The 25063-nt window shown below is 38.1% G+C and overlaps 1 protein-coding gene across 3 annotated transcripts in view; it reads right to left on the bottom strand.

Moving 5' to 3' along the window:
• Window positions 1-25063, bottom strand: part of LOC103722332 — a 148533-nt gene that overhangs the window by 59681 nt on the left and 63789 nt on the right. For all 3 annotated transcript variants that reach the window (XR_005513724.1, XM_039131054.1, XM_039131055.1), the window contains exons 23-30: window positions 22689-22787; window positions 22448-22582; window positions 22188-22253; window positions 14858-15346; window positions 14402-14716; window positions 13734-13865; window positions 2299-2412; window positions 1953-2137 (exon numbers count right to left, since the gene is read on the bottom strand). Coding sequence is in view for 2 of the 3 variants with exons in the window: in XM_039131054.1 (XP_038986982.1) it covers window positions 1953-2137; window positions 2299-2412; window positions 13734-13865; window positions 14402-14716; window positions 14858-15346; window positions 22188-22253; window positions 22448-22582; window positions 22689-22787 (1535 nt within the window). In the remaining variant the exon portion in view is untranslated. The remainder of the gene's footprint in view (window positions 1-1952; window positions 2138-2298; window positions 2413-13733; window positions 13866-14401; window positions 14717-14857; window positions 15347-22187; window positions 22254-22447; window positions 22583-22688; window positions 22788-25063) is intronic.

The following is a 25063-nucleotide window of genomic DNA, read 5'->3' as shown; positions in this document are numbered from 1 at the left end:
ACCCAAAGACTAGGTTTGCTCTGAAATATGACCTGTTTGCGCACATGGGTCAGCTTTGGGGCATATGCAAAAATCCTGACCCATAGAGTAACTTGGGTCTAAAAAAGGGTTAACAATTAGAAAACCTACCCAACCTAGCCTAGCTTGATCCAACTCAACCCCAAATTCCATTATCTTGAAATCACTAACCCCTCTATTACTCACTTTGGTTTGTACTACTTTGTAGGTTGTGTATAAAGGTTATTTATTTATAGGTGGAAGCAAGGTTTGCCAAACTGATACCAAAGGTTGTATCGGCCGGCGACCGGGTCGGTGTGGTACGGGTTAGTACGGTATCCGTTCCAGGATGTATCGAGGCAGCGAGAACCAGAGAGGGATGGGAAAAGGGAGAAGAGAGGACAAAAGAGAGGTGGAGGGAGAGGGAGGGAGGGAAGGAGGAAGGGAGAGAGAGGTCTTGAACAACCCTCGTTGTCGTCAACGGGGGATGGGGGCAGAGAAAGGAAAGGAGGGAGGGAGCGAGAGAGAGGGAGAGGGAGACGGAGGGGAGGGGAGAGAGAGGGCTCCAACAGCCTCGCTGTCATTGTCAAGGGGGAGAAAGAGATTTACTAGGCTGTTGTCGTCGTTGTCATCATCGTACGACGTCCTCATCAAACTGGCTAGGGACAAAGAGCTTCAAGATAGGGTTTCAAAATGAAAGGTGAAATGAAGCAGCGAGTGAGTCTTATATACTGAATCAAAGAGTTGAACCATGTCAATAACTAATCAGTCCGATTCGGTATGCCTTGAATTGGCCGGTTCAGCATAGTTTGATCAACCATAGGTGGAAGGTTCAGTCAAAGTTGAATTGTATTGTCATAGACCACATAGTGATAGCATTTTGAACATTTCACATGTACAACCTTGATAATGGAACAACATGTGATGTAGCTCGTAGGTAACCAAAGCTTCTGCTCTATTATAATACTCTCTTGTTCAGTGTGACCAACCAATTAATCATCTCTCAACCAAAGGAAAGGTGCCACACACGGATCACATTCAAAGTGCAGCAAGTCATTCATGTTCAACCTTTCAAACTTGCCTCCCTTGTTTTCTAACTACCCACTTCTTTAACTCCTTATCTCAAAGAACTGAAAACCATTGTCCTTAACTCCCAAAAGTTAGAGAAGAAACAACAGTTTATAATATATAATAGGGAAATCAACTGAGTCTCTTAAACTGAAAACTCAATCAACAAAAAGCTGATATCTTAAATAATAATATTCAAGGTGAGGAGAGGTACAAGTAAGTGTTACTGGAGAAGCACCAACCTATAAAATCCAAATTGGAAGGGTTTAAGTTCCCATTCCAAAATAAGCCATCTGGGGCTACATGACCTATAAATTCTACTAAGTTAACCTGTTTAAGCAGAGTGACATATTACACAATTACATATCATCATGGAAGTCATTTAAGTTCTGCAACAATTCTGCTGGCACATCAAGAACTTCATCATTAATGATTAGCAGAATGAGCATTTTGACAGAAGAAAAAAAATCAAAATAACAAGAATCTACGATAACTTCAAAGAGATTTAAAAGCACCAGAATAGAAAGAAATTATCATGGGAATAATAAATCATAAGTTATTAAACCATGATCAAATAACGAAGTTACCAAAAAACACTAAATAGCAACTAGTCAGAAAAATAGAAGAAAAAAGTAAGACATTTTACGGCAGCTTAGCTAATTTCCAAAGTCCCTATCCTAGACAAGAAGTTAAATCATCATGTTCCATATACTAATTTCTATATGAAATAACTCAAAACATGTTTCTTTACATAGGAGACTCTGCTGTGCAAATTCACAATGTATGTAACAGCAATTCTAATATGTGCATGTAGTGTTCAGATAAGCAGATCTACTAACACAGCTCAACCAAAAAAGCAGGTAGAGTAATAAGTTAAAGACACATACTCTTCACTCATTGAATTCTTCGGAACGATAATAATCGGAGTGTCCAATGATAGGTCCAATTTTACAGCTGTGGCACCATCTATCTCATATTTCTGTATCAGCCATTCAAAGCCCCCGACTTTGTCAACAAACTTAATTACCTCCTGAGTGTGTGGAGAGGCGAGCTCCATAAAATATGAAGTCAACTGAAAAATTCATATTGAAATGGAACATCAATATAGACTAGAAATAAATTTAGTGAAATAAAAAATAGATGCTATGTTGTGCATTTTCCAAGATTTGATCAAAATAACAAAAAGATACTATTAAGGAAAGGCAGCTCTTAATGGTTGGAGCTGAAACTTACCTCCTGAACAAATCTATAAAGAAATACAATGCGGACTGCAGAAAGTCTTCCGCTCAGGCTATAATCGTACCCTTGATAATCATCATCATCAGCACTGTATGACTGAAAGGTGAACTAGATCAAAGTGAAAACAAAGATTATATTAGTATGCATGGGGAAAAAGTAAAATTAAAAAAAAGTAGATATACATCTAGTTCAAAAGAATTACAAGTGGAGTTTACTATCAACATGTACCGATCTTGTTTCAATGAATAGTACGATGGATGTATGTGAAGCTGACACTGAAGATTTGCATTTCTATAAACTCACAAAAATAGAATGCTAATGAAGGAGAGGTATCAAATCTGACCCAATTTAGCATATAATAGCAATAACTAAAAATATATTTGATTTTTCCCCTATAAAAGTCAGAATCCACATTTTCTTTACTATTTCATTTCCTTCAACCCTTTTAAGGAAATTTTCCCTTTGTCTGGAATTTTTTGAGCATTATTTTTCCAATTTTCAAAGGATTGCTAAGGGTTTTCATCATCCAGCTTTCTTTGTTTCGCAACAATTATTTGCAGCATTTCTTCGACTTCTGCCTTTTCTATTGCTCAATGCTTTTTATACATCTTATAACTAGGGCTGGTAAATGAACGAGCTGCTCTTAAGCCAGCTCGGAATTCAGCTTGAGCTCGGCTCGGTCGTTTAGTAAACAAGCGGAGCTCAAGCCAATTTTTCAAGCTCTCAGGATTTAAACAAGACAAGCTCAAGCTGGGCTCTGTTTGCATGTTTTTAGCTCGCAAGCTAACTCATCTATATACTATATTCAATAATCTACAAGTATCTACAAGAGTCCGCCACATGCATTGTTGATCTTGATCCCTCTTTTCTCTGTTTCTATGAAAGTAAAGAAAGGTGACTGACCTTGTTTCCCTTTATCCTGTTGCACCTAGGGTGGCTGTAGTCGAAACCCACATCCCTCACTGCATGTGGTGACACTACAGATTCAAAGTGAAGATGAGGAATGGAAGTGGCCTCGAAAACCTAAGCCACAAATTGTTAGGCCAGGGACGTGGCAGCTTCCTAACCACTCACTTTGATGCCAAACCTCGCCGACAGCAGATTCAGAAGACCAGCAACCTTAAGATCACCATCCTCTGTGGCTTCGTCACCAACTCACTGTCCTTGTCCTCCACAACACCATCAGCTACGGCAACCTCAAAGGTCCTGGCTTTGATGCTAACTCTGACTAGAAGGCCATCAAGGACGTTAACTGCATCCCTGCGAGATATGCTTTGCCTCTGACCTTGATAACAACAAGCCCTCATCCTTCAACTCCTCCAATTCCACCACTTAGCTCGATTTAACTTGAGCTTAAGCAAGTCGAGCTTGAGCTGGCTTGACTAATTACAAGTCAAGCTAGAGCTGGGGTTTCTCATGCTGACTCAAGCATATTACGCCATACCATACCGAATAAGGCAGTATAGGATGTACGAACTTGTACCGTACTGGTTCGGTACCGGCATATAGTAGAGGGTATATCAACACTCGGTATACCAAACTAGCCCCTGTATCAGGCAAACCGACGGTGGCACCGGTACGGGGTCGGTACCGAGATGGCGTACATTGGACTCGAGCTTGAGCCAAACTCAACCTAAGCCATATGAATATCAAAACGAGCATGAACAAACCTCAGCTTGCCCATATCAGCTTGTTTCCACCACTACTTATAATCTATGTTTAGCAATTCATGTGTAACTACATGCTTGGCTATACATTAACTGTTCTCCTTCGATCTTCAATCAGATAGTAGCCAAGAGTTCCTTTTATTTAGTTCATAAATGTAATTCTTTGTGTTTGGATGCCACGCTCAAGGGACCATCAAACTACCATGTTTCATACATTTCCATAAAATTTTATCAACAAGTATCATGGAGAGTCAATATGAGGACCTACAGCCATTAAAGGAAACTGATTGCGAAGTTTAAATGACACAACTTGGTGAACAATAGTGCAACAACCATCGATGTTTTAAAAAGTAGCAAAGGATTGGCATATTGCATAAGTGGTACTTAATTGAACATCAAGTAATATTTAGTAAGAAACATAAAAATTATAAATAAATAAATAACTAGAACAATACCATTACAAGAAACAATTAAGAAAATAACAAGTTAAGGAAAACATTTCTACAATTATTTATGGAACAATTTTAATGTAAATGACTTGCTAGCTAGAAAAATGATAATTTCCTTTATAACTATTAATTCTAGCTATTGCAAATGGTAACATTATCAATTGATAAAGTATTAATACAAGGATAGGAATAACTTAACAAAGTTGTGAAACTCTCAAGCCATTTGTCATAACCAAGGACTCTATTATTAGCAAGGAACCAATACAACAAGGCTCTGAACAAGGTTCGCCATCTCGATAGCGGACCTTGTACCGATACCATCTTATTATAATGTCAGTACGTGGTACGGTACAAGACAGTGATGCGTACTAAGTGTCGATACAGTATGAGACAACATATAGGCATGGCACAGTACACCCGATACAGTAATACCGACCAATATGGCGAACTTTGGCTCTAAATGTCTCGATCATGGCAAACTAGCCATGACCACGAACATTGAGCCCAATGTTCTTGGTACCATCTGCTACAGAGCAGCACACTCCTTAAAACATTTGTTTTCTTCTTCTCCAACATATAAAGGTAAGAAAAATAAGGAGAGGGAGTGTGGAGTTCTCAAGATGAATGTCTGTACGTTAGTAGCTGCGAAAATTGCTAAAGAGACTAAAGTATGTGTCTAGCTAGTAATGGCTTCCCACCCCCTATTTTATTTTATTTTTAAAATTAACCCTAAATGAAGGTGAACTTCAAGAACTAGGGAGTATGTTTTAGCATGATTTCATGGTGTATAAAGATCGTGATATGCACTAGAACATGAATTTAGGATCAAAGTTGAACAAATTAGGGGTTTCAATTTAAACACCAAAACTTTTTCCATGTAAATTCGAAAATAGCCCAAGAAAATGGAGTTCATTGAGGTTGATTTTCAAATATGCTGTCAAGTAAGGCTTATCTACAATCCTAAAATATTTGAAATCTAATTCTTTCTACATTGATTTTAATTAAAAATAAATTTAAAAATATTAAATAGTTATTTGTCAAAAAAAATGGTAGCTTGTTTGCACCAGTGAGTTGCACGCGCCACCAAATCGTTTGTTAGTTAGGCATGATTTAGGCATGCTCGAGTTCCACTCGAGTCTAGGCTCAAAGTTATAACGGGGATCTATCTAACAAAAACATGTTTACTTAGTCTAAATCTTATATGCATTTTACCTATCTAAAGGAGTCTTTATGTTTAAATTAATTCTTGAATTAAATATTACATTCAATTAAATATTATAAAATTAAAAAAAAACAAATAGGAGCATTATTAGATAATTATGCACTATATCTAAGATAAGTAATGCATATTTTCACAAAATGCTTAATTTTGACTCATAGTTACGATGTATTTCATAATCCAGTAATAGCTTAAATATGTACGAAATTATTCTTAAATGACAAAAAGATCAAGGGATTAAGACAGTCCATCACCATTATCACAAATCAAGCTAGAGAGGCTAGGTCCTTGAAAAAGGGCAAGTTCACAGATCTCTCTGTTCTCTAGACCGGGTCGTCCTAGCTGGTATGTCCCAAGACTCAGGATGGTCCAGCATCCCAGTATTGTACTGGGATCAACGTTCCTACCATACCATACCATACTGCAATGTACCATACCATATCATTCATACCATACTGTACCATAACGTTCGAACGATGCGATATGGACCGCTACCATATGGTCATGTTTGAAGTTCAAAATGGTACAGGCACGGTACCGTGCTAGTCGCCGACTGGAACATGTCTTGATACTGGTTCGGTGAATCTTGGTTGGGATGCTCGTACTTTTTGTTCTAGTAAATCTAGCATGTGCTATGCAAATGCTAAGATATCTGCTTCTATTAGTTAGCCTATTGAGTGACTTTAGTTCTTCATTCTAATATTGTAGTAAATTAGAAGCTTCATTTTTAAAAGTTTGCAACAATTTCGATGCGTAATACCACTTGGCCAAATTTTGGTACCCCCTCATTGAAAGAACGAAAAATAAAAGCTCTCCTTAACTATTAGCTAGCATGCCATGTGACGAGAGATTGATGCAACTGCCAACAAGTTTCCTTACATTGTCATTGTAATGACCATTATTACAATCATTATTTTAATAATTAATAATTTCAGATCACACATGTTGGGCAAAAGATTGGCTGCTATAACATTAGAATGGTCAATAATGAATTTTGGAAAGGCCTTTATTTTTTGGTCATCGTCCATTCTTTTTCATTATATTGTCATTATAAACAACTGTTATTACAATCATTATTTAATAACAAAAAATTCCAAATCACATGGGTTGGGGCAATAATGGCTGTTCTAACCAAGATCGTTGTTTCCATAATGTTTGTTTTAACAAAATAATGTTGTTATTGAAAACATGCGAAAAGTAAGGAAATAAAAAATCTTTTTTTCCCTTTACTATCCGTTATTTTTCGCTATAATATCATTACAATAGTTGTTATTACAATCATTATTTGAATAAAAAAAAATTTCCAGCTATTGGGACAAATAGCGGTGGTTATAACGGTTAATAAAGATTCTAATAAGATCCACTGTAATGGAGAATGTTATTAAAATCTTTGAGGAAATGAATCAATAAAATAAAAAAAGAGGTAGTGGATAAGAAAATGGGAAAGAGAGAGAAATAAAATTAGAGAAAAAAAAAGGATTTGGTGGGTCCATCTCAAAGGGAACAAAGAGATAACGTGGCAGTTCAATAAAACTTAAGAATGGTTATATAAATTGACCAAGGATTGCAAGATAAGATGTCGGTGGAATTTTAGTATTTGTTAGATCTCAGAATTCTATATTGTAGTAAGATTTTTGTTCTTTTCTCTTCTTTCTTGCTTTAAATGGTTGTTTAGTGGCCTGCTTATTTATTTAAATCAATAATGTTTTTGTGCATGATATGATTGATAAATGGCATCTCTTTAGGGCTTGTTCTTCGGGGAGTATGATATTTACTCGGAAATCAGCATTTTTGTGAAGAAATGTTACTCAGGCAACACTTAGATGGGAAAATAATTTACCCATGCTCTTTTATGCATTGGAAAGTGGCTCTGGAATATGTTACCCATCCTCTTTTGCATTACAATTTTCCGGAAAAGTTGCTAAGATCTATCCATCTTTCCCATAATACCCTTTATGCTTCTAGGCCAATTTGCACACTTATCATGTACTACCTCTTTCTGATTGAAGCCCAATTTTGTCACACCAAACTAGGCTTTCAGCCCATACAAAATTTAGGTGCCTAGGTGATACAAGGGCATGACAAAACAGTCAAAAAAAATTTGCTTGAATTCATCAATAGCTAGCAAGGTCAGAGGTTAGGGTTAACTAGTGTATTAGCAAAGGAAGGGGCATTATGGGAGCAAAAAATGGGCCACTTTACCCGGCTGATGGGAAACCACTTAGCCATCCCCCAAGTGGGTAAGTGTTTCTGCCTATTTCATGGGTAAATGCTGTCCATGGAAAATTAAAAAGCAACCTCACTTTTCTGACTGGAGCATGAGAACATGGGTAAGCTGGTCAATAAGAACGTTGACCGACTTTTCCATGACAATTTATGCTGAAAAGCCTTAAGATTTATTTCTTTCTCCAGTGCCAAGGCTCGCCATACTGGTGCATACTACCCTGCACTGTGTAAACCATACCGCACCAATATTGAGTCAAGACTCAATATGGTGGGCGTATTTAGTTTTGGCATGCTGAACTAACCCTCGTACTGAGCATACTAATATTGCACTGACATGGTACGAATATAAGGCCTGGTACCAAGGGTGAACCTTGATTGGTACTAAAATCAGTACATGTAGTACAAACCAAACCCACAGTTGAAAAAGCTTCTCCAAACTTCAAATCTTGACAAACAACTTCTAAAAACCTCTAAACAATAAAGATACAAAAGAAAAAAAAAGGACCCAACAAATTACTGGGACACTAACCCTTCCTAAGTGTCTGGATAGGTATGGTCTCCGATACTACCATTTTTGTTTAAACAAATGAAAACAACTTTTATGTAAAGTGAATGCAATAGTGAAGTGCATGCAATGAATGTGCATTTAAGCCACATTATTGAGGACAAATCTCAAAGGCAGTGTAGCTACTATGACTTCATTATTCAAGATGGCTGGGAATAGAATTTCCTAGATAAAAGATGTATTTAATAATAAGCAGAAGTACAGCATAAGTGAAGGTTGTTAGGTGATTCCCTCATTCTCTTAGACAAACTCACTCACCCTAGAGGGAATATAAATAATCACAAGAAGCTAGTACATACTAAAAAAAAAAAGAGACAGAGTAACTCTAGTTCCATGCCATCTCATTAAGCATCATCTATATCTGTAAGTACTTTTAGGCCCCTTGAATTTTAATCATCTAAAACTGAGAGTAGCTCAATCCTTAAGAAAGCTTCAATCATCCCAAAAAACGAAGGAAAAAAAAATTGCAAACCACTGTGAGGTGGGGAGGAGAGGACAATTTGAGACCATCTATGATAGGCAGGCGTTAATGTGTTATAGACTAGGTTTACAGAAAGGAAATATAAATATCTAACTTGTATTAAGGGTTTATTACTTTATTTAGTTTTTCAAGTGTTCACAGAAAATATTTATTATTGAAACAAGAAGACAATGACAGGAATGAGCATAAGTGGGTGAAGGAGAGAAGTATAAGTTGCATTAGGGGACTCTATGTTTTGGGGTTTGAAAGTAAAAAGATAATAACAGAACAAGAAGAGGACTAAGGGAGTAGATGGAGGCGGCGGTTGGAGAGGAGTGCAAAGGGTGATTTCGAAAGAGGAGGGATAGCACTACGGGGAAGACAAACAAAAGAGATAGAGAGGAAGAGAGGAAGAAATCATGGTTTGCTGCACCAACCCATACCTTTCTGTACCAAGCATTACCATATTGTACTGATAAGGTGGTATAATACCAAGATTCGATATGGAGAAGGGCCAAACCAGCCTATACCATCTGGAACGGATTATCTCCATGTTCAAGTTCCATCTAAGATGGCAAAATCTAACACAGAACAACTAACCCACACGAACCCGCCTGACATAAATGGGTTTGGATGGGATGTTTTGGTTATCGTGTCAGTCTTGGGTCAACCCAATATCAACCTGGTTACAAATGGGTAAGTTTGGATTTAGGCCCCAAACCCGATGGGACACTAGGGTGATCTGGTTCGGAACCAACTAGCTCCCAGACCTAGCATAGATGATAGTTTCTAACTTCTATTCACATGGTTCTATGCACTATAAAAAATAAATGTGGTAAGTGATGGACAATGTGACCAATGAGATTTATGAGATTGTCATTTAGCTAGTTTTAGTCTTCATTAGTTCATGACTGTCATATATCCTAAATTTCTAAGATTATTGTATGATGATACATTTGAATTTCAATTTAATTTTGTTATTTGTGATCTTTGAATATTATGTTTTGATTTATTTTTTAGTTGCACACATGATTAATGAGTGAACTTAAATGGTTTGGTGGGTAGATATGGTTTTATATAAAATAAATGGGTTAGGTAGGGGTTTACATTTTCCAGCCTCCTTATAAATTGGTCAGATGTCGGTTGAGTTTTTCTTACCCGAACTCAGTTTGACTCAATTTGAATCCAACCCAACCCGACCCATCGCCACCCCTAGTTTCATCTAGTTTCACGTTGTACCAACCCATACCACATGATTTCGGGCAGCACCATTGCTAGGCATGAGAAAAGAATCCAGAATCTGTATCAGTGCGGGAACTAACCATACTGTATCAGGCGTGCCATAAAGAACCAGCAAGGTACCACACTACAGTACCTGGTACAAATACCACAAATCATGGTGGAGATAGAAGAGGAGGGAGAGGAGAGAATGGATTAAAACGAAGAATAAACATTGCAAGAAAGGAAAGGGGAAAAGAAAAAAAGAAAAAATGGAAGAGTTAAAATTTAAAAGGGGAAAAATGGAAAATATGAGTAGGAAGAAAAGTTTTACCATCCTGTGAATAATCAGATATTACTGTACTCCAATATAAATCATGGTACATAGATACTTACATATAGACATACTATTTTATATTTATTCAGAAGCATCATCTATGAATTAAAGGTAGACAAAAGTCACAAAACTATACCAATGCCTAAAATTCAAAGTGCATTTGAATTATTAAGGTTTCAAAAGTAGAGTAGTTCAGCTCGTACTGCTTGATGCACACCTCAAAGAGGCCTCCTCGATATAAGGAGGCTTAGTTCAGACAAAAACCAACTGAAACATCCCTAGTCTGCCCGAACCGAAGGTGAATAGCAATTTGGGAGTAGATCTATGTTGATTTACCCCCAATGACCTTGTATGACTCCCAAATAGAGCAGTATGCCCAGGTAGGGCTTGTGAAGTGGGTTATAGGGTGGAAATGAGAGGAAGGCGAGGGAACGAGTTGCTATAAGGAAGCTACTACAGAGATTCTCATACTAGATTGATTAATGTATAACCATTTTCAAGCTAGAAATTCATTTTAGTTAGCATTTTTTTCCATTTTGAAAATTTTAATCAATAATCCAATCATTAATTCGTGACTAGTTGGTGAAATTACAAGAAAACTCCATTAAACTGAGATTAAACCTGAGTTGATCATCAGATTTATGTCATAGAGCACGAATCCAAGATCAAAATTAACAATTTGGTTGAAGGCCACAAAACCCATAGCAAAATTTATGTAAATATGAAAATCACCATTCGCCATAGCATGAACAATTGGTGTTCATTATAGATGATCTTACCATGTTGTCAAAAAGAAGCCTAATAGTAACCTCAACAGGATAACTTCTTTCGAGCTGTTAACTTTTATAAAAAGTAATTTTCTTGTAAATTAGTTTTAAAATAAAATATTAACTTCCAAAAAGATAGCATATTTGAACAGCGACCATTTACAATATTATGGATTGCAGGTGCTACTATTGAATGTATTTTAGGTTGCAAGCCATGTGATGTTATGTGATATTTAAGCACATCAATGATCTGACAGAAAAGTTTAACTGAAGCTTAACTAGATATTCCCACCTTATTTCTTGCAATAGCGTACATTTAGACAATAAGATATAATAAAAAGGCCAAAATCAGAGTTTGGAGGCCAAAAAGGGCCATAACAGGGGTGTTTCGGGATACTTAAATTCATAATACGTTGTGTGCCATACCCACCCTTGTTTCACACGATAATGATCCTCGGTATATCAAAACATGATTGATACTTAAATTCATTATTATAAAAATAAGTTAGCTTAAATTAATGCAAATTGGATATCTAGGAGTGCCTAATATAAATAACTAACTATTAAATAAGGAAAGCCAATGTGGCATACCTCGCCTATGTGCATTCGCCAAACACCATATAGATAAAGTGCTTGCCTATAATGAGTTTACTATTAGATACGACATATCATGAAGTAGTTACTAAATTTTTTAAGTCCAACGATCTTATAGTTATGTCTAATAAATTTTCCCTCTCAGTCTCACTATCCCCTTTTAGCCACTAAACTATGTTGGAAAGTCAAAATATTCTATAGCTAGATTTGCTGTACCATACTGAACTACATTGAAAAGTCAAAATATTCTATAGCTAAATTTGCCGTACCATACTAAATCGGGCGGTACGGGATATACAGAACCGGGCAGTATGGGGTGTATTGTACCAAAATAATTCGGCACCGATACACTGTAGGGGGGCATACTGACACTCGGTATACCCAACAGGCCCCGTATTGTACCGCATCGTGCCAATACAGTAATAAAGTGACACCCCTATGGGGCCCGACACCGAAATAGCGTACCTTGGTCCATCGGATAAACTACTAGCATTCACATGGGTTCTTTTAGTAAAGCGGGAACGACATGCCAAACATTTTAAGTTGTATTATACTAGATGGTCCAGATCAAGATTCGCCGTACCGGTACCGATAGGTCTATCGGTTACCTAGTGGACCGGCACGATTCCGGTTCGGACTGGTTTAAACCGGTACTGAACCGAAACACTCTTCCTCATCGGAGCCGGAGAAGAAGAGAGCGAGCTGGGGAGGGAAAGGGGAGGAGAGGAGAGGCCGCCCTCGAAGGGCCGCGGGGGGCAACGGAGGCCGGGGAGGGGGCGGCGGAGCCCGCAAGGGGGAGGAAGAGCCCGCGGGGACGCGGCGGAGGCTGAGGACGCGGCCACAGTTCTTTAATTTGAGAATTTTTAAGTGAAGTCGGCAACCGATTTGCCGACTTCACTTACAATTTCTAATTTTTTTTCCGCAGCCTCCGCGGGCTCCGCCACCCTCCCGACCTCCGTCGGCCTCCCACGGCCCTCCGCGGGCGACGAAGGCCTCTCCTCCCTCCCTCTCTTCCTCGCTCTCTCTCTCTCTCCTCTTCGTCTTCCCCGGCTCCGGCTGGGTTCGGCCCATACCGATTTTCACTGCTCCAGTGTACCGGTTACAGGCCGGACCGGTCAGTACGGGCCAGTTTATCAGACCATGGTCCAGATTCTAAAGCTCAAGAAAACCTGCAAGAACCAGTTGGAATAAGATTGAAACTCCCTAATAGAGAATCAGTATTTTCTTCAAATGTGGTGGAGTTCAACTATCAAAATGCTTACATCATCGAAACATGTATAATGCTAAATTAAATGACCAGTACACCTAGCAGAGTTGTTAATGTTATTGTTGATTGGCTTCAACATCTGTTAGTGTTACTTTTACTCAGAAAAGAGCAGATCAAATCCCCTATTCTATTCCGACAACCTAATTTAATGGAGCAGATACCTTCTTCAAGGTTTCTGACAGTCAAAATGCACTATAAAAATCTATGCATGGGAATCATGATATTTCTCTTAGCAAATAGATATAGTACAAATTATCATTTTGATTGCAAACTACACACATGAACATGTCATTTAAATATTCGGCCTAGATTTAACAAAGTTTAGATGATTTTGGAAATTATAATTTGAAAAATACACTAAGATTTATGGTTAACTTTGCTCTGGAAAGAGGTCTTTGTTTGTGAATTACATATATAAACATGACCTTTTAACCTGTTCGTGTAGATGGGTTAAGGCCACTTAGAAATTGTTAGCTTGTGGTTTGGTAGAAAATCTTATAAATCATGACCTTGATTTGCACCTTCATAACCTGGTGCTTTGAAAACAAATTAGGAAAATATTTGTTTTCAATTATCAAGTAAATTATGGTAGCAGTATTGCTTCAGTAGTCTCATGTGTTATGACCTGCTGAAATAGAGAATGCAGAAAAAACAATATACCTTGACAAGAGACTCAATCCCTTGGTTGCGTATATCACAAAGCCAGCCCCAGCGATGATCTGGTCCAAGGGACATATCGCAGAGTCGCATATTTCCTAATGTACCATTGATGGATATAGAACTTGGGTGAACCTGGATGCATTGAAAAAGATTACACAACATAATGACAGGTGCTTGCAGAAATAAAGCAACACCGGAACACTCTTGACATTAATACATTAGAAAGTGATAATATTTAGTATTAACAGTTTGTATGGCATACAGACCTTTCTTAAAAAAAGAGAAGATATCAAAAATATTGTAGTAAAAGGAAAATCAATTAAAATCTGAAACTAAGTCAATAGATTTTCCTGATTTAGCTGAAAAGGTTGATGCAGAAAGGAAAAAGGAATTTGCGGTTCATATCTAGATTGAAAAGAAATATTTAGATTGTATTGACAAAAGAGAAGAGCATTGTTCCTATATGATGCACTTTTACATATTTATTTGCTTGCAATCATCTTTCGCTAGTGGTGCAGGAAAGTATGGAAAAGACTGAAGTATCTAAGTTAACAGTGACAGAGGTATTAGAACATCAAATTAGCAATATATCAGATGGTCTATCTAATTATTTCCTTGAGAATCTATATTCATATTATGTGCATATTGACCCTACAGCTTGTCATTACCTTGAAATCCAAGAGAAAACTTTCTTGTACAAACATTGCAAGCAGAGAACCATCTTCCTTGTTAAGAAACACACAGACACTGTCCACATCCATTTTCAAATTAAAAACAACACGGTCTTTTCCATGGCCTAACAAGCCCTTAACTAAAGCACGACCATTTTCTTCCTTCATGTCATTGGAGTCAGCTGTTGGGGCAACAATGTCATTTCCACTATCCCCTAAATTAATCAGGCTCAGATCCAAGCCAAACTCGATCAAAGCAACAAGAGTTGCTCTGTTGCAAAAAAATTCTAGTGCTGACATGCGGATGGTCATCTGTAACAAATTAATTTAAATTGTATCAGGAACACAGTACAATTGAGTGGGAAAGCAGATTGTCTAGCATGCTCTTAAATGATTCACATTGTTAGGGCAGGAAATTTTGAGTGGATAAAACTACAAAAGTACACTAATTACCTGTGTATCAATGCCATCATACAGAAGTGAATCAGGACTCAGGGTCAAAAATGTAACAGCCACAAAATCAGAAACACTGTTGTCTCGTGCCTCGTAGAATATCTCACTGATCCTCCCTTTCACCTGATCTTTGTCATGGTTTCCAACATCAGTGTAATTGACTCCAGCATACCGTTCACAGGCATCGAGGTTAGTCATTGAGCTACATGTCCAATCAAGGTTTTGCATATTAAAGCTTCGATCAGGAGTAGACATGAAATCTGTCAATGCATCCTTGAAACTATCATCTTCTTCCAGAAAAAAATTTTGCAACTCATTTTCATCAAGATCGAAGGTACAGCAGCTATCAGCTTTAAGATTATCATTCAGCACAGAACACGCCAAATATTGTGGAAAACTAGAAAGACGACCTTGAAGTTCGTCTTTGATTTTCAAAGAGTGCAGCTTTGTTTTCACAGTCAGGTCACCTCCACTTCGGAGAAGGTTTACCTGTCAGACAGAACAAGCTTGTAACTTGGCTCATGTATGGAAGAAGAATTCTCTAACAACTAAATTCTGAAGTCATCCAGAAACAAAGAAATTTATGTTCTCAACACCCAAAACAACCACATGACAAGCATTGCTTAATAAGGGATATGGCCATATGGGTCATATCGCCCTTAACCAAATGCCTAAACAACCATGAAAAATGCCTCAATGTATATGCGTCAGTCTTCATGATGCGGGAACAATAGAATAAATGATTTTAAAGAGACAGAATAGAAATTTTCTCAAGAATTGTTATGACATACCAACCATTGAGTTATATGTGCATTTAGCTTATTGAATTGCTAACATAACACAATGATATAATCAAGATCAAATACAAAAGTCACATCCTTATCCTGCTTGTTTTCATATTATTTTTCTTGGATATCCAAACATTTTAGAAAAATACATGAAATAGACACCTTATACAATGATTTTAACCAATCTTGCTTCCCTAGAAGAATGAATGATGCTTCTACGTTCTTAACAAGAAATTTTTTCTAAGAAGAAAAAGAGGAGGGGGAGGGGGGAGAGGGGGGGAGGGGGTGAGATTATGGTAGTTTAAGGCTTTAAGCATTGTTTATACCACATGATACAAACCTTGGTACTATAGCTTTATGATCACAAGAATATGAAGTTATGAACACAATAACCGTGTTACGACATGAAAGATAGCAAGATTTAGTGATGAGAATGGAACTAGTTGCTAGATACATGAGGACTCTAATTCAAGGTCCAAGTTCAGTTGTTTCTATAACATTACTAAATCAAAGAAATTTATAAAACAGCGAACCAAACAAAAACCAGGAGAACATCCCATACACTTCCAATAAGATTTGCCATACACAATTAGGTCACGTTTAGTGATAATGGAAAATTTGTATTGACAACAATAGTTTTTGACACGTTGTCAAGCCCTAATAGCTATACGGACCCAAACTGGATCATACATGGCATATCGACCCAAGCTATCGAGAAATTAAGACAGAAGCGCTTATTTCATTGGTTGCACAAGAGAACTGGTACCGAACTGGTTTGTTCCACTCGGTATAGACCACTCCCGACTAGCATTTGTCAGTTCCCAAGCAGCAAGGGTGGTGGCAATTTGAGAAAAAGGTCAGAAAACAGTATTTGTCTTCATTTGTGGCTTGAAATGCATACGAGAGAAGAGAAGCCAGGGAGAAGGTGACCAGAGGGCTCCTTCATTTTTTTTGACCATTTATGGCTCCTTCAAGTTTGGAGAATCACCAAAGAAGGTACATCTTCACCCTCTTCCTTTTTTTGATTTCCATGCCAAAAATGACCAAGAAATAAAGAAGGCAAGAATCGTGTCAAGATTTTGTATTTTGGCATACTTTCAGGATATGTTATGGTTCTAATTTTTTAGGCACAAACAATTTTATTATTCATACCATTTTTCCTAAACTATGAATTTTTTGAGAAAAGCAATATTAAAAATAAAACAAATGCTAGTTAAGAACAAAAAATGTTATGTGCAGGAAAAATGTGAGGAGTTCTATCATTTCCTAGCAACATTTGCACTTATTTCAGCATGCTTAGTGCCACCAGAACATGCATAAAAAAATTAGAGAAAATGAAAAAAACCAAGGTCCACCGTACCGGTACTGGTCGGCGTACCGGTGGCCGGCCGGACCGGTACGGTACCGGTCCGGTACGTACCGGCCGGTACGCGGTGGTTTCAAAAACCACAACGCGCGGCACTGTGGTTCTAAAAAAAAAAAAATCGTACCGGTGCGAACCGGCCGGTTCGCACCGGTACGAGGCCGGTACCGGCCGGTTCGGATAAAAAACCGAAAAATACCGATTTTTTTGTCGTTCCGGTACCAGTCTAGAACCGGACCGGTACGTACCGGCCCGTACCGGCCGGTACGGCATTCCATGAAAAAAACTACTCAATAAAAACACCTAGCATAATTTAAAAGAAGTATATATAGCAACCCCACACTAAAACAGCCCTGATTAAAATTTCATTTTCGGACCTTTTAAATAAAAATATTTTTAATTAAAAATTTAATTAAAATTTGTTAAGAATCTAAAGTATGAAAATTGGTAGCATGCAAAGATATTAGGGCATATTTTCTAGAGAAATTAGTATATGTGTGTCTGCCTATATAGAGAGTAAAAAGGTCAAAATATCTTAAAGCAAGGATAAAAAACCCAGTACCAGCACCTATTTTAGTTGGGTCCCAAGTCGATACAGTATCAAGATGCTACAGTCCCAACTTATGACAAGTTAGTGTCCTGATAACTTATGGGGACGCCTCCAAACCCCTTTTTCTTTTTTTTAAATTTTTAAATTGTTTAGTGTTTTTGTTGATCTTAATGATTTTTAAGACCTTTGCAGCCTCCAAAATAAGCTTTTTGAGCCTCTCAAACAAGGTAGCATGGTGCCATTTCTTGCAGGTTCTTTGAAAGTTTTAGTTTCTTTAATCTTTCATAACTTTATTGTTTTCAATAAACTATGAATTAATATTTACAAATTTCGTGCCAAACAAAAAAAAAATAGCAAAGTTTTCTTTTATTATTTTAAATTTCAGCCAAATAAGTGGCGAAAAAAGGAAGGGTTGATTGCCTTGCCAAATGCATGGCAATCTTGGCACAAAGGAGGCTAGAGCTCAGCAAACGGAGGCCGAATCTAGACACCTCTCCTTTCTACCACTCCTTTCTCTCCTTTCGCTTCCTCTCTTTCTTCTCTCTCTTTTCCTTCTGAGCTCCCCACCACGGCAGAACCAACAACTGAAAAATCAGCAAATAAGAGCTCTATTTTCGGTGCACCATAACTAGCAGTCCCAGCTCGTAATGTGCAACCTAAATACTGAACTGACTGTCCGACTGGTCCAAATCATGACAACTAGGATGTCCCAGATCATAAGTGAAGTGGGTGTCACAAGGGCGTCAGGCACCATTCTCTTAGCGCCTATTCACATAATCTTGTTTTCCATGGTTCTTTTATTTCATTGGGGCATTTCCAAACAAACCTTAATCCTCACAGAAATATAATCCGTAAAGCTGTTTGGATAAAGTTTTAGAGTTTCAAAAAACTATGCAAGACGCTTGAGTCCCTGGGGAAACACAAATCCATAGTTCAGATTTTCTTTCTCACAAGTTTCACGAGTGAAGCTCAATGCTATATTTCCAGAAACAAAACAGCAAATCAAATCCCAATACATTCTCCAAGCCCATCCTTATCTAACCTGCTTTCTGTTATTTCCACTCTTGACATAGATGAACCCAATCCTACCTCCAATCCACTAGATAATGGAGCTTGGCTCTGCTTTAAATTCTGCTGCACCAGTAATGACCCTTTGTTACCCTTGAGTTTGGAACAAGGTTAGGAATACTAAAGGAGAAAGAGATCAACGAATGAACCAGCAGGTTGTCTTAGAAGGTCTTTCCAACATCGAGGAGCAGAGCCCAAAAAATTTGTAAGGTTAATAAATGGGATCGCTAACATTTTTTCCCTTGATAAAAGTGGAAAAACAGCATATTCTCCCTTTCCCATTGATCAATGTTGAGGAGACTATGAGACACCTGTTTAGCTGCCCATTTTGTCCTCTATTTGTGAACTCTTGGGTCCTTGTGGAATGGGTCAATGCATCTTATTTCAGCATCTTGGGCACATCCGTTTTTTTCTAATTTTCTATTAATCCTCAATATTATATTTAAATTTGCTCCCATTAGCAAAAGTTTGATGGATCCACCAATGAATAGTAACTATAAAATTATCTTGATTCCTTATATTTCTCTTAGAAGTAAAGAAATGTTCAATCAAAGCAAGTAAATTCTAAGAAAGAAAATTCTAAGTTTGTCGTACTTGTCGGCACTGGTGCGTACTGACCGTACTGTGTCGGTAGCTAACCAGTATATAATAAGGGGGCATACAAACACTCAGTATGTTGAACCAACTCCTGTATCAGACATACCAACACTGTAGTAGAATGATACCAGTATGGGGTCCGATACCGAGACGGCGAACTTTGATACATTCATTCCTCCTAAGATAACTCTAGTAGGAACATATTTATCACGATCATGGACTTATGACCACTCCATTGATGGAAATTTGTTTAGATAGATCCAAGAGCAAAATTATCGTTTTCTCTGTACCCAAATGATATTCAAAGTTAAGATATTTTAGAGCTTCGCTTAGTCCAATAATAAATTGTTATTCAATCCATGATAGATGAACATTCTATTAACAATCGGTTAGCTCATTGTATTAGAAAGATGGAAAGGAACCGCAAAGTGACAACAAGTATGGTTTGAAGTTTTCACTAAAACCTTGATTATTTTTTAAGAGGATTTATTTATAGTATTGCAATACATATTTTCACTATCTCTTGGATCTTTTTTTTGGTTCATTAGTTGTCATAAGAATTTTAAAATTCATGCCAAGCAATAGGATATGCTAGTGCTACCATTAAAACACGCATATATGTGTATATATCTATATTGCAAAACAGTGACACCAAATTGTCCCAAACTAGGCGATTTGGGGTGTATCAACCCAAATTGAACAATTATCGGGACAGTTCAACTGGTTAGTTTGGGAAACCCTTTTTTAATAAAAACCCTCAACCAAGGTCCGTTGTACCGGTACCGGTCGGCGTACCGGTGGCAGCCCGGACCGGTACGAATCGGTCCCGTACCAGCCCCGTACCGGTCCGAACCGGCTCCGTACCGGTCACATACCGGCCCCTACCGATCCGAACCGGCCCCGTACCGGTCCCGTACCGGTTCTCCAACAATAAACCACCGGTACCGGATTCCACGCTGATCCGATACCGGCCGGTACGGACCGGTACGTACCGGCCGGTACGGACCGGTACGTACCGGCCGGTACGGACCGGTACGTACCGGCCGGTACGGACCGGTACGTACCGGCCGGTACGGATCGGTACGGCAGACCATGCCCTCAACCCTCTCCCTCTTTTGATTCTTCTCCGAGTTCTCTCCCTCTTTCCTGATCTCTCAATTCCGCTCTCCCCCCTCCCTCTTCTAATCTCCCGATCTCTCGATTCCCCTCTCTCTTCCTCTCTCCTAATCTCCCGATCTCTTGATTCCATCCCTTCCTCTCTATCCCCCTCTCTCCCTCTCTCCCAATCTATCAATTCCCTCTTCCCGTATCCCTCTCCCTCTCTCCCCCCTCTCTCTCTCTTGATTCCCCTCTCCTTATCTCCTTCTGTAGAACTCTCCCAATCTTCCTCTACCCTTGCCTCTCTCTCTCTCGATGCTTCGCCGTCGACGATGACTCTGAAACAACGATAGCTCTACGATAGCACCGGCTAAGATTAGGGTTCTGCGACAACAAGGTATGCCCCTCTCCCCCTTTCTCCCTCTCACTCTCCTGCCCTATTCCTCTCCTTCCCCCTATTCCTCTTCTTCCCCCTGGTTCTAGTACACCTTGGCTTAGTACAATACATAACAGTACCATGCCGAACTGGTTGCCAGCCAATACGTCCCTTCAAACAATGAATAGCAAAACTAAAAATACCGTGGTTATTATTTTGATGATGTCCTCTTGGTTTCCTCTTGTAGCATAATTTTGTTTCTACACTTTTTCAATTCCTCGGTAACTTCAGATCATACATCCAAATAGGCTATTACTAGAATGGTACAACACCCGTGAGACGCACTAGTGCTAAGAATCCTTGTCCTTAATAGCATTTGTCCCTAAATGTCTTTCATGCAAAATCAATAAAATACATAAGCCAAAATGCTACACAACCCATTTAAGCACAACAAGTATGTTGGGCTAACTTCTATCATGGTCAGTTTCTCTTCCTTTTCCCCTCTCAACTCAGTGGTTGAGAGCCCCCATGCATTTCCACATGTACAAGAAAAGCAGCCCCAAAAGGATATTCAATTTGGAAAAAAGAGGTGAAGGCCAGGCTCTCTATTGTTACGTAACTGAAATTCCTGATTTACTGTTAAAGATTCAAATCATTTTTTCCACCTACTATTCTTATGTCATATTTGAATTCAAAAAAAAAATATGTGCAGCACTTCAATCCTGGGGTGCCAACTAATTTTTTTCTACAAATTCCTACTCCTACATTTATAATTTATAAATGTACATACGGCAGCAAAAGGTGCTTCCTATTATTTTTACACAAACACATACTATCCAATCCCACATTCACAGGTACCCCGCCCATTTAACATACTGGACATCATCAAATTTTATCACCCTTCAGAAAGAACAGATCATATCAACCTCCCCATTGTTCATTTATTTATAATAAAGAATGTATAATGATTACTATGTAAAACTGTACCAATCTAACAAATCCACCTCTAGAAAGCATTTTATCATCAAATTAGTTAGTGCATATGAGTTTTGATTGATTCTCAATGATGAAGCAAGAAATAGGATTTTGAAAAGATTCATTACAAGGTTAATTAACTTAACCAAACAATGAGGCCTATAAATATTTAACTTTGTCACAAAGAAGTTCTTCTTAATGATCCATACATCAAGAACTCCTGTCCTAGAGAGGTGTATAGATAATGTTCTTTTTCAGTAGTAAAAAATCATCAGAAGATAAGTTAACATAAAGCTTCATTTCTGCACATAACTCGTCCATAAAAGAACTAACAAACATTGATATTTTTGTTAGCAACAATAAACAGAAATCACATGTATTACAATTTAACCTTGTTGTCAGAACATGCTAATGGGTGTGTTACGCAATGTTCTTGTCTGTAAATATCTATATGAACCTATGAGAGATGCAACAAATGCAAAAGATTCAAAGCCAGTGTCAACAAGTATATGAACCTTTCCTCCACCAGCAAGAAGCTCTAAAATTAATGCCTCTTCAGCACTTCCATGCTTTCCATTTAACTGCAAAGAATCCACAACAATTTACAACAACAAAAAAATACCAACATTTAACAATAATGACATATAGTGACAATGATGACAACAATAACAAGACTTCTTGTGGACAGGTTCAGAAGGCACCAGTGTAAAACTCTTGGTAGTCATTCTGTGCACAAATAATAAAAAATGAAATTTTAGAACTATCTTATTCTTACCTTTCCATATATGGACAACTTAGTTTCAACAATCGTGCCATTAAGAACAAGGTCCGCTGCTCCCAAATTACCAAGTCGAGGCTCACCAGAATCTGATAAACTTGGTTCCCCTAGTATATCCACTGCAGGAGGAGCCTAAAACGTATTCAAGAAAAAGAATAACATAAAATATATAAGCAATCAAATTTGGGGGGCAAACAGAGCAAAAAATAATTCTTAACTAAAAGGGAAGATAAGATACAGAGGCCCTATATGTCGCTTGCACGATCTTTCTTAGCCAGGTTGTCTTTTCCTCATCATCATGAAATTCAATAATCAGAGTATTAGTTGATTCCAGTGCCTGCATATAAACATTGGTGTATAAGGGAGGTGGAAGAAAGGAAAGACATACTAACACCGAAAAGAAAATTGAAGAGCAACTATGCTCTTGAGTCTTGATCAAGCATGAAATGAACAAAAATATTAAACAAAGTTTTCTTTAGGCCCTGCTCCAACAAATAATCTTCTCCGATGATTTAATAACTTTCCTGAATCCCATTTAAGGCATACTGCATAATTTTCAGCACACATACAAGCTCTAGTTGTTTGTTGTATGAGTTACATAAATCTTTAATTATTGATTCAGTGTACCAAACAACTTCTAACTACATAGAGAAGTTTAAAGCAACAAGCTCAGAGAGAGAGAGAGGACGTGGGGGGGTGGGGGTTAGAACCTGAAGAGCTCATATTGATGCATGCTGCTAGAATCATGCTGGTATCATACTGGCTCATGCCAAGTATCATAATTTTCATACATTTCTAGGAGAGGCATCATTTATTTACATCTATCCCAATAAGCCATCTACCTAGTAGATGCTATTGATGTTCAATCCCAGATAGAAGGAAGTGCTCTTCAAAAAGTAGGTTTTTACAATGCAATAAAGAATCAAACTTATTCAAATGTTCCTGTTATTCTATATTTCCTTGAAAATGCAGCTCAACTTACAGGAACTTTGAGAAAGAACTTCCAGTTGAAGTGTCCAGGTGGCATGGCCCTATCGACCTTTGAAAGCACTCAACAGCTAAATGTTTGTTTTCTCCCAATAACATAAAAAATACTACTTCGTAGAACAATCATTTTTTGACGTTTTTTACAAAAATTCACAAAATTTAAATTTTAGCAAAACCAATGGCAAAGCCGCAAAGCCATAAATTCAATTATTAACAATCAAAAACTCTTGTTTAGTTGCAAGATGTAATGCACTCATGAATCATATTATCAGCAAAAATTTGTTTAAACCAACTTGTTGCGAGAGAGAGAGAGAGAGAGAGAGAGAGAGATCCTCACCACATTAATATAACATATTTCCTTGCCAATACTTTGAATGTTGACGAGATAAATCTTCAATAAAATTAAATTGAACAAGCCAAACCATAGTCAGAAGTTCTACTCTACATAAAGCCATGGGCATGGCCCAAGGATCGCCGAACCGGTACCGGTCAATGCCGGTATCGAACCGGCCACAGAGCGTGCGCAGCGAGCGCACGCGAAAATGCCACAACGCATTGTGGCAGTCATAGTGCGCTGCAGTGGCATTAAATGTACTGTAGCAGCATAACTGTAGCACAGCTACACGGCATCGCTACAGCAGCATTAAATGCCACTGTAGCACAACTACAGTGGACCGGTACAGACCAATTCGAACCAATACTGAACCAGCCACAGCGCGCGTGCGGCGAGCCCAAGCACGCGCGAAAATGCCACAACAGTGCACCATAGTGGCATTAAATGCCACTGTAGCTGTTACAGTGGCATTAAATGCCACAGTGGACCGAACTTGGTGCTAGATCGCACCGAGTCCTGCCTGAACCGGACGGAACCGGCTCCTACGGAGCCAGAACCATTTTTTGTAGCCGAACCGGACCGGTCGGCGCCGGTTCAACATATCTTGGCATGGCCATATAGGTTTTTTTACCATTACCTGTAAGCATCTTCCATTTTGCTGAAATACATGTAAGCATAAATGCCTGGTAAGCTTCATTCTAGTCTTATTCTACTAAAACTACATTTAATCAATAAAATCATTTGACAAAAACATCCAATCAAGGAAGCTGTTGATATTATAATATATCATGTGCAAGATTATTAAAAGGATTATTCAATCAAAGGGAGTGATCGTATCAAGATGTAAAGCACCTGCTTGTATCCTGTAATACCTATGATGCACTCAATCTAGGATATTCACACAATACAAGGGTGTCTACCACTACATCATACTCCTACAATCCTACTTGTATCAATGCACTTCAAGTCACGTGAACGTGTATCTCCTTGATATTAATCAAAATAGGATGATAACAAGTTATATAGAATTATAGACTCTACTTTCAAACCATCTTGAAATACCTTTTCTCCTTTACTTTGGGATGTCAAGAATTCTTCATGATCAATTTTTAGTCCTTTCCTATGAAAATTTCTAAGCCCATAGTATTAGGGTTGTCAATAGGATGCGTTATAATTTGACCAAACCTAAAACCAAAATGAATTAAGTTGGCTTTTGGCAGAATTCTTGATCCAAACCCATATGACCCAATAAACAGCTGTGATAAAGATAAGGAAACAGACAGGAAACTGCA

This window comes from Phoenix dactylifera, chromosome 10 (assembly GCF_009389715.1).
Source record: "Phoenix dactylifera cultivar Barhee BC4 chromosome 10, palm_55x_up_171113_PBpolish2nd_filt_p, whole genome shotgun sequence".
Taxonomy (NCBI): domain Eukaryota; kingdom Viridiplantae; phylum Streptophyta; class Magnoliopsida; order Arecales; family Arecaceae; genus Phoenix; species Phoenix dactylifera.
Note: the sequence above shows the minus strand (reverse complement) of the source record. Positions and strands in the feature narration are given on the sequence as shown.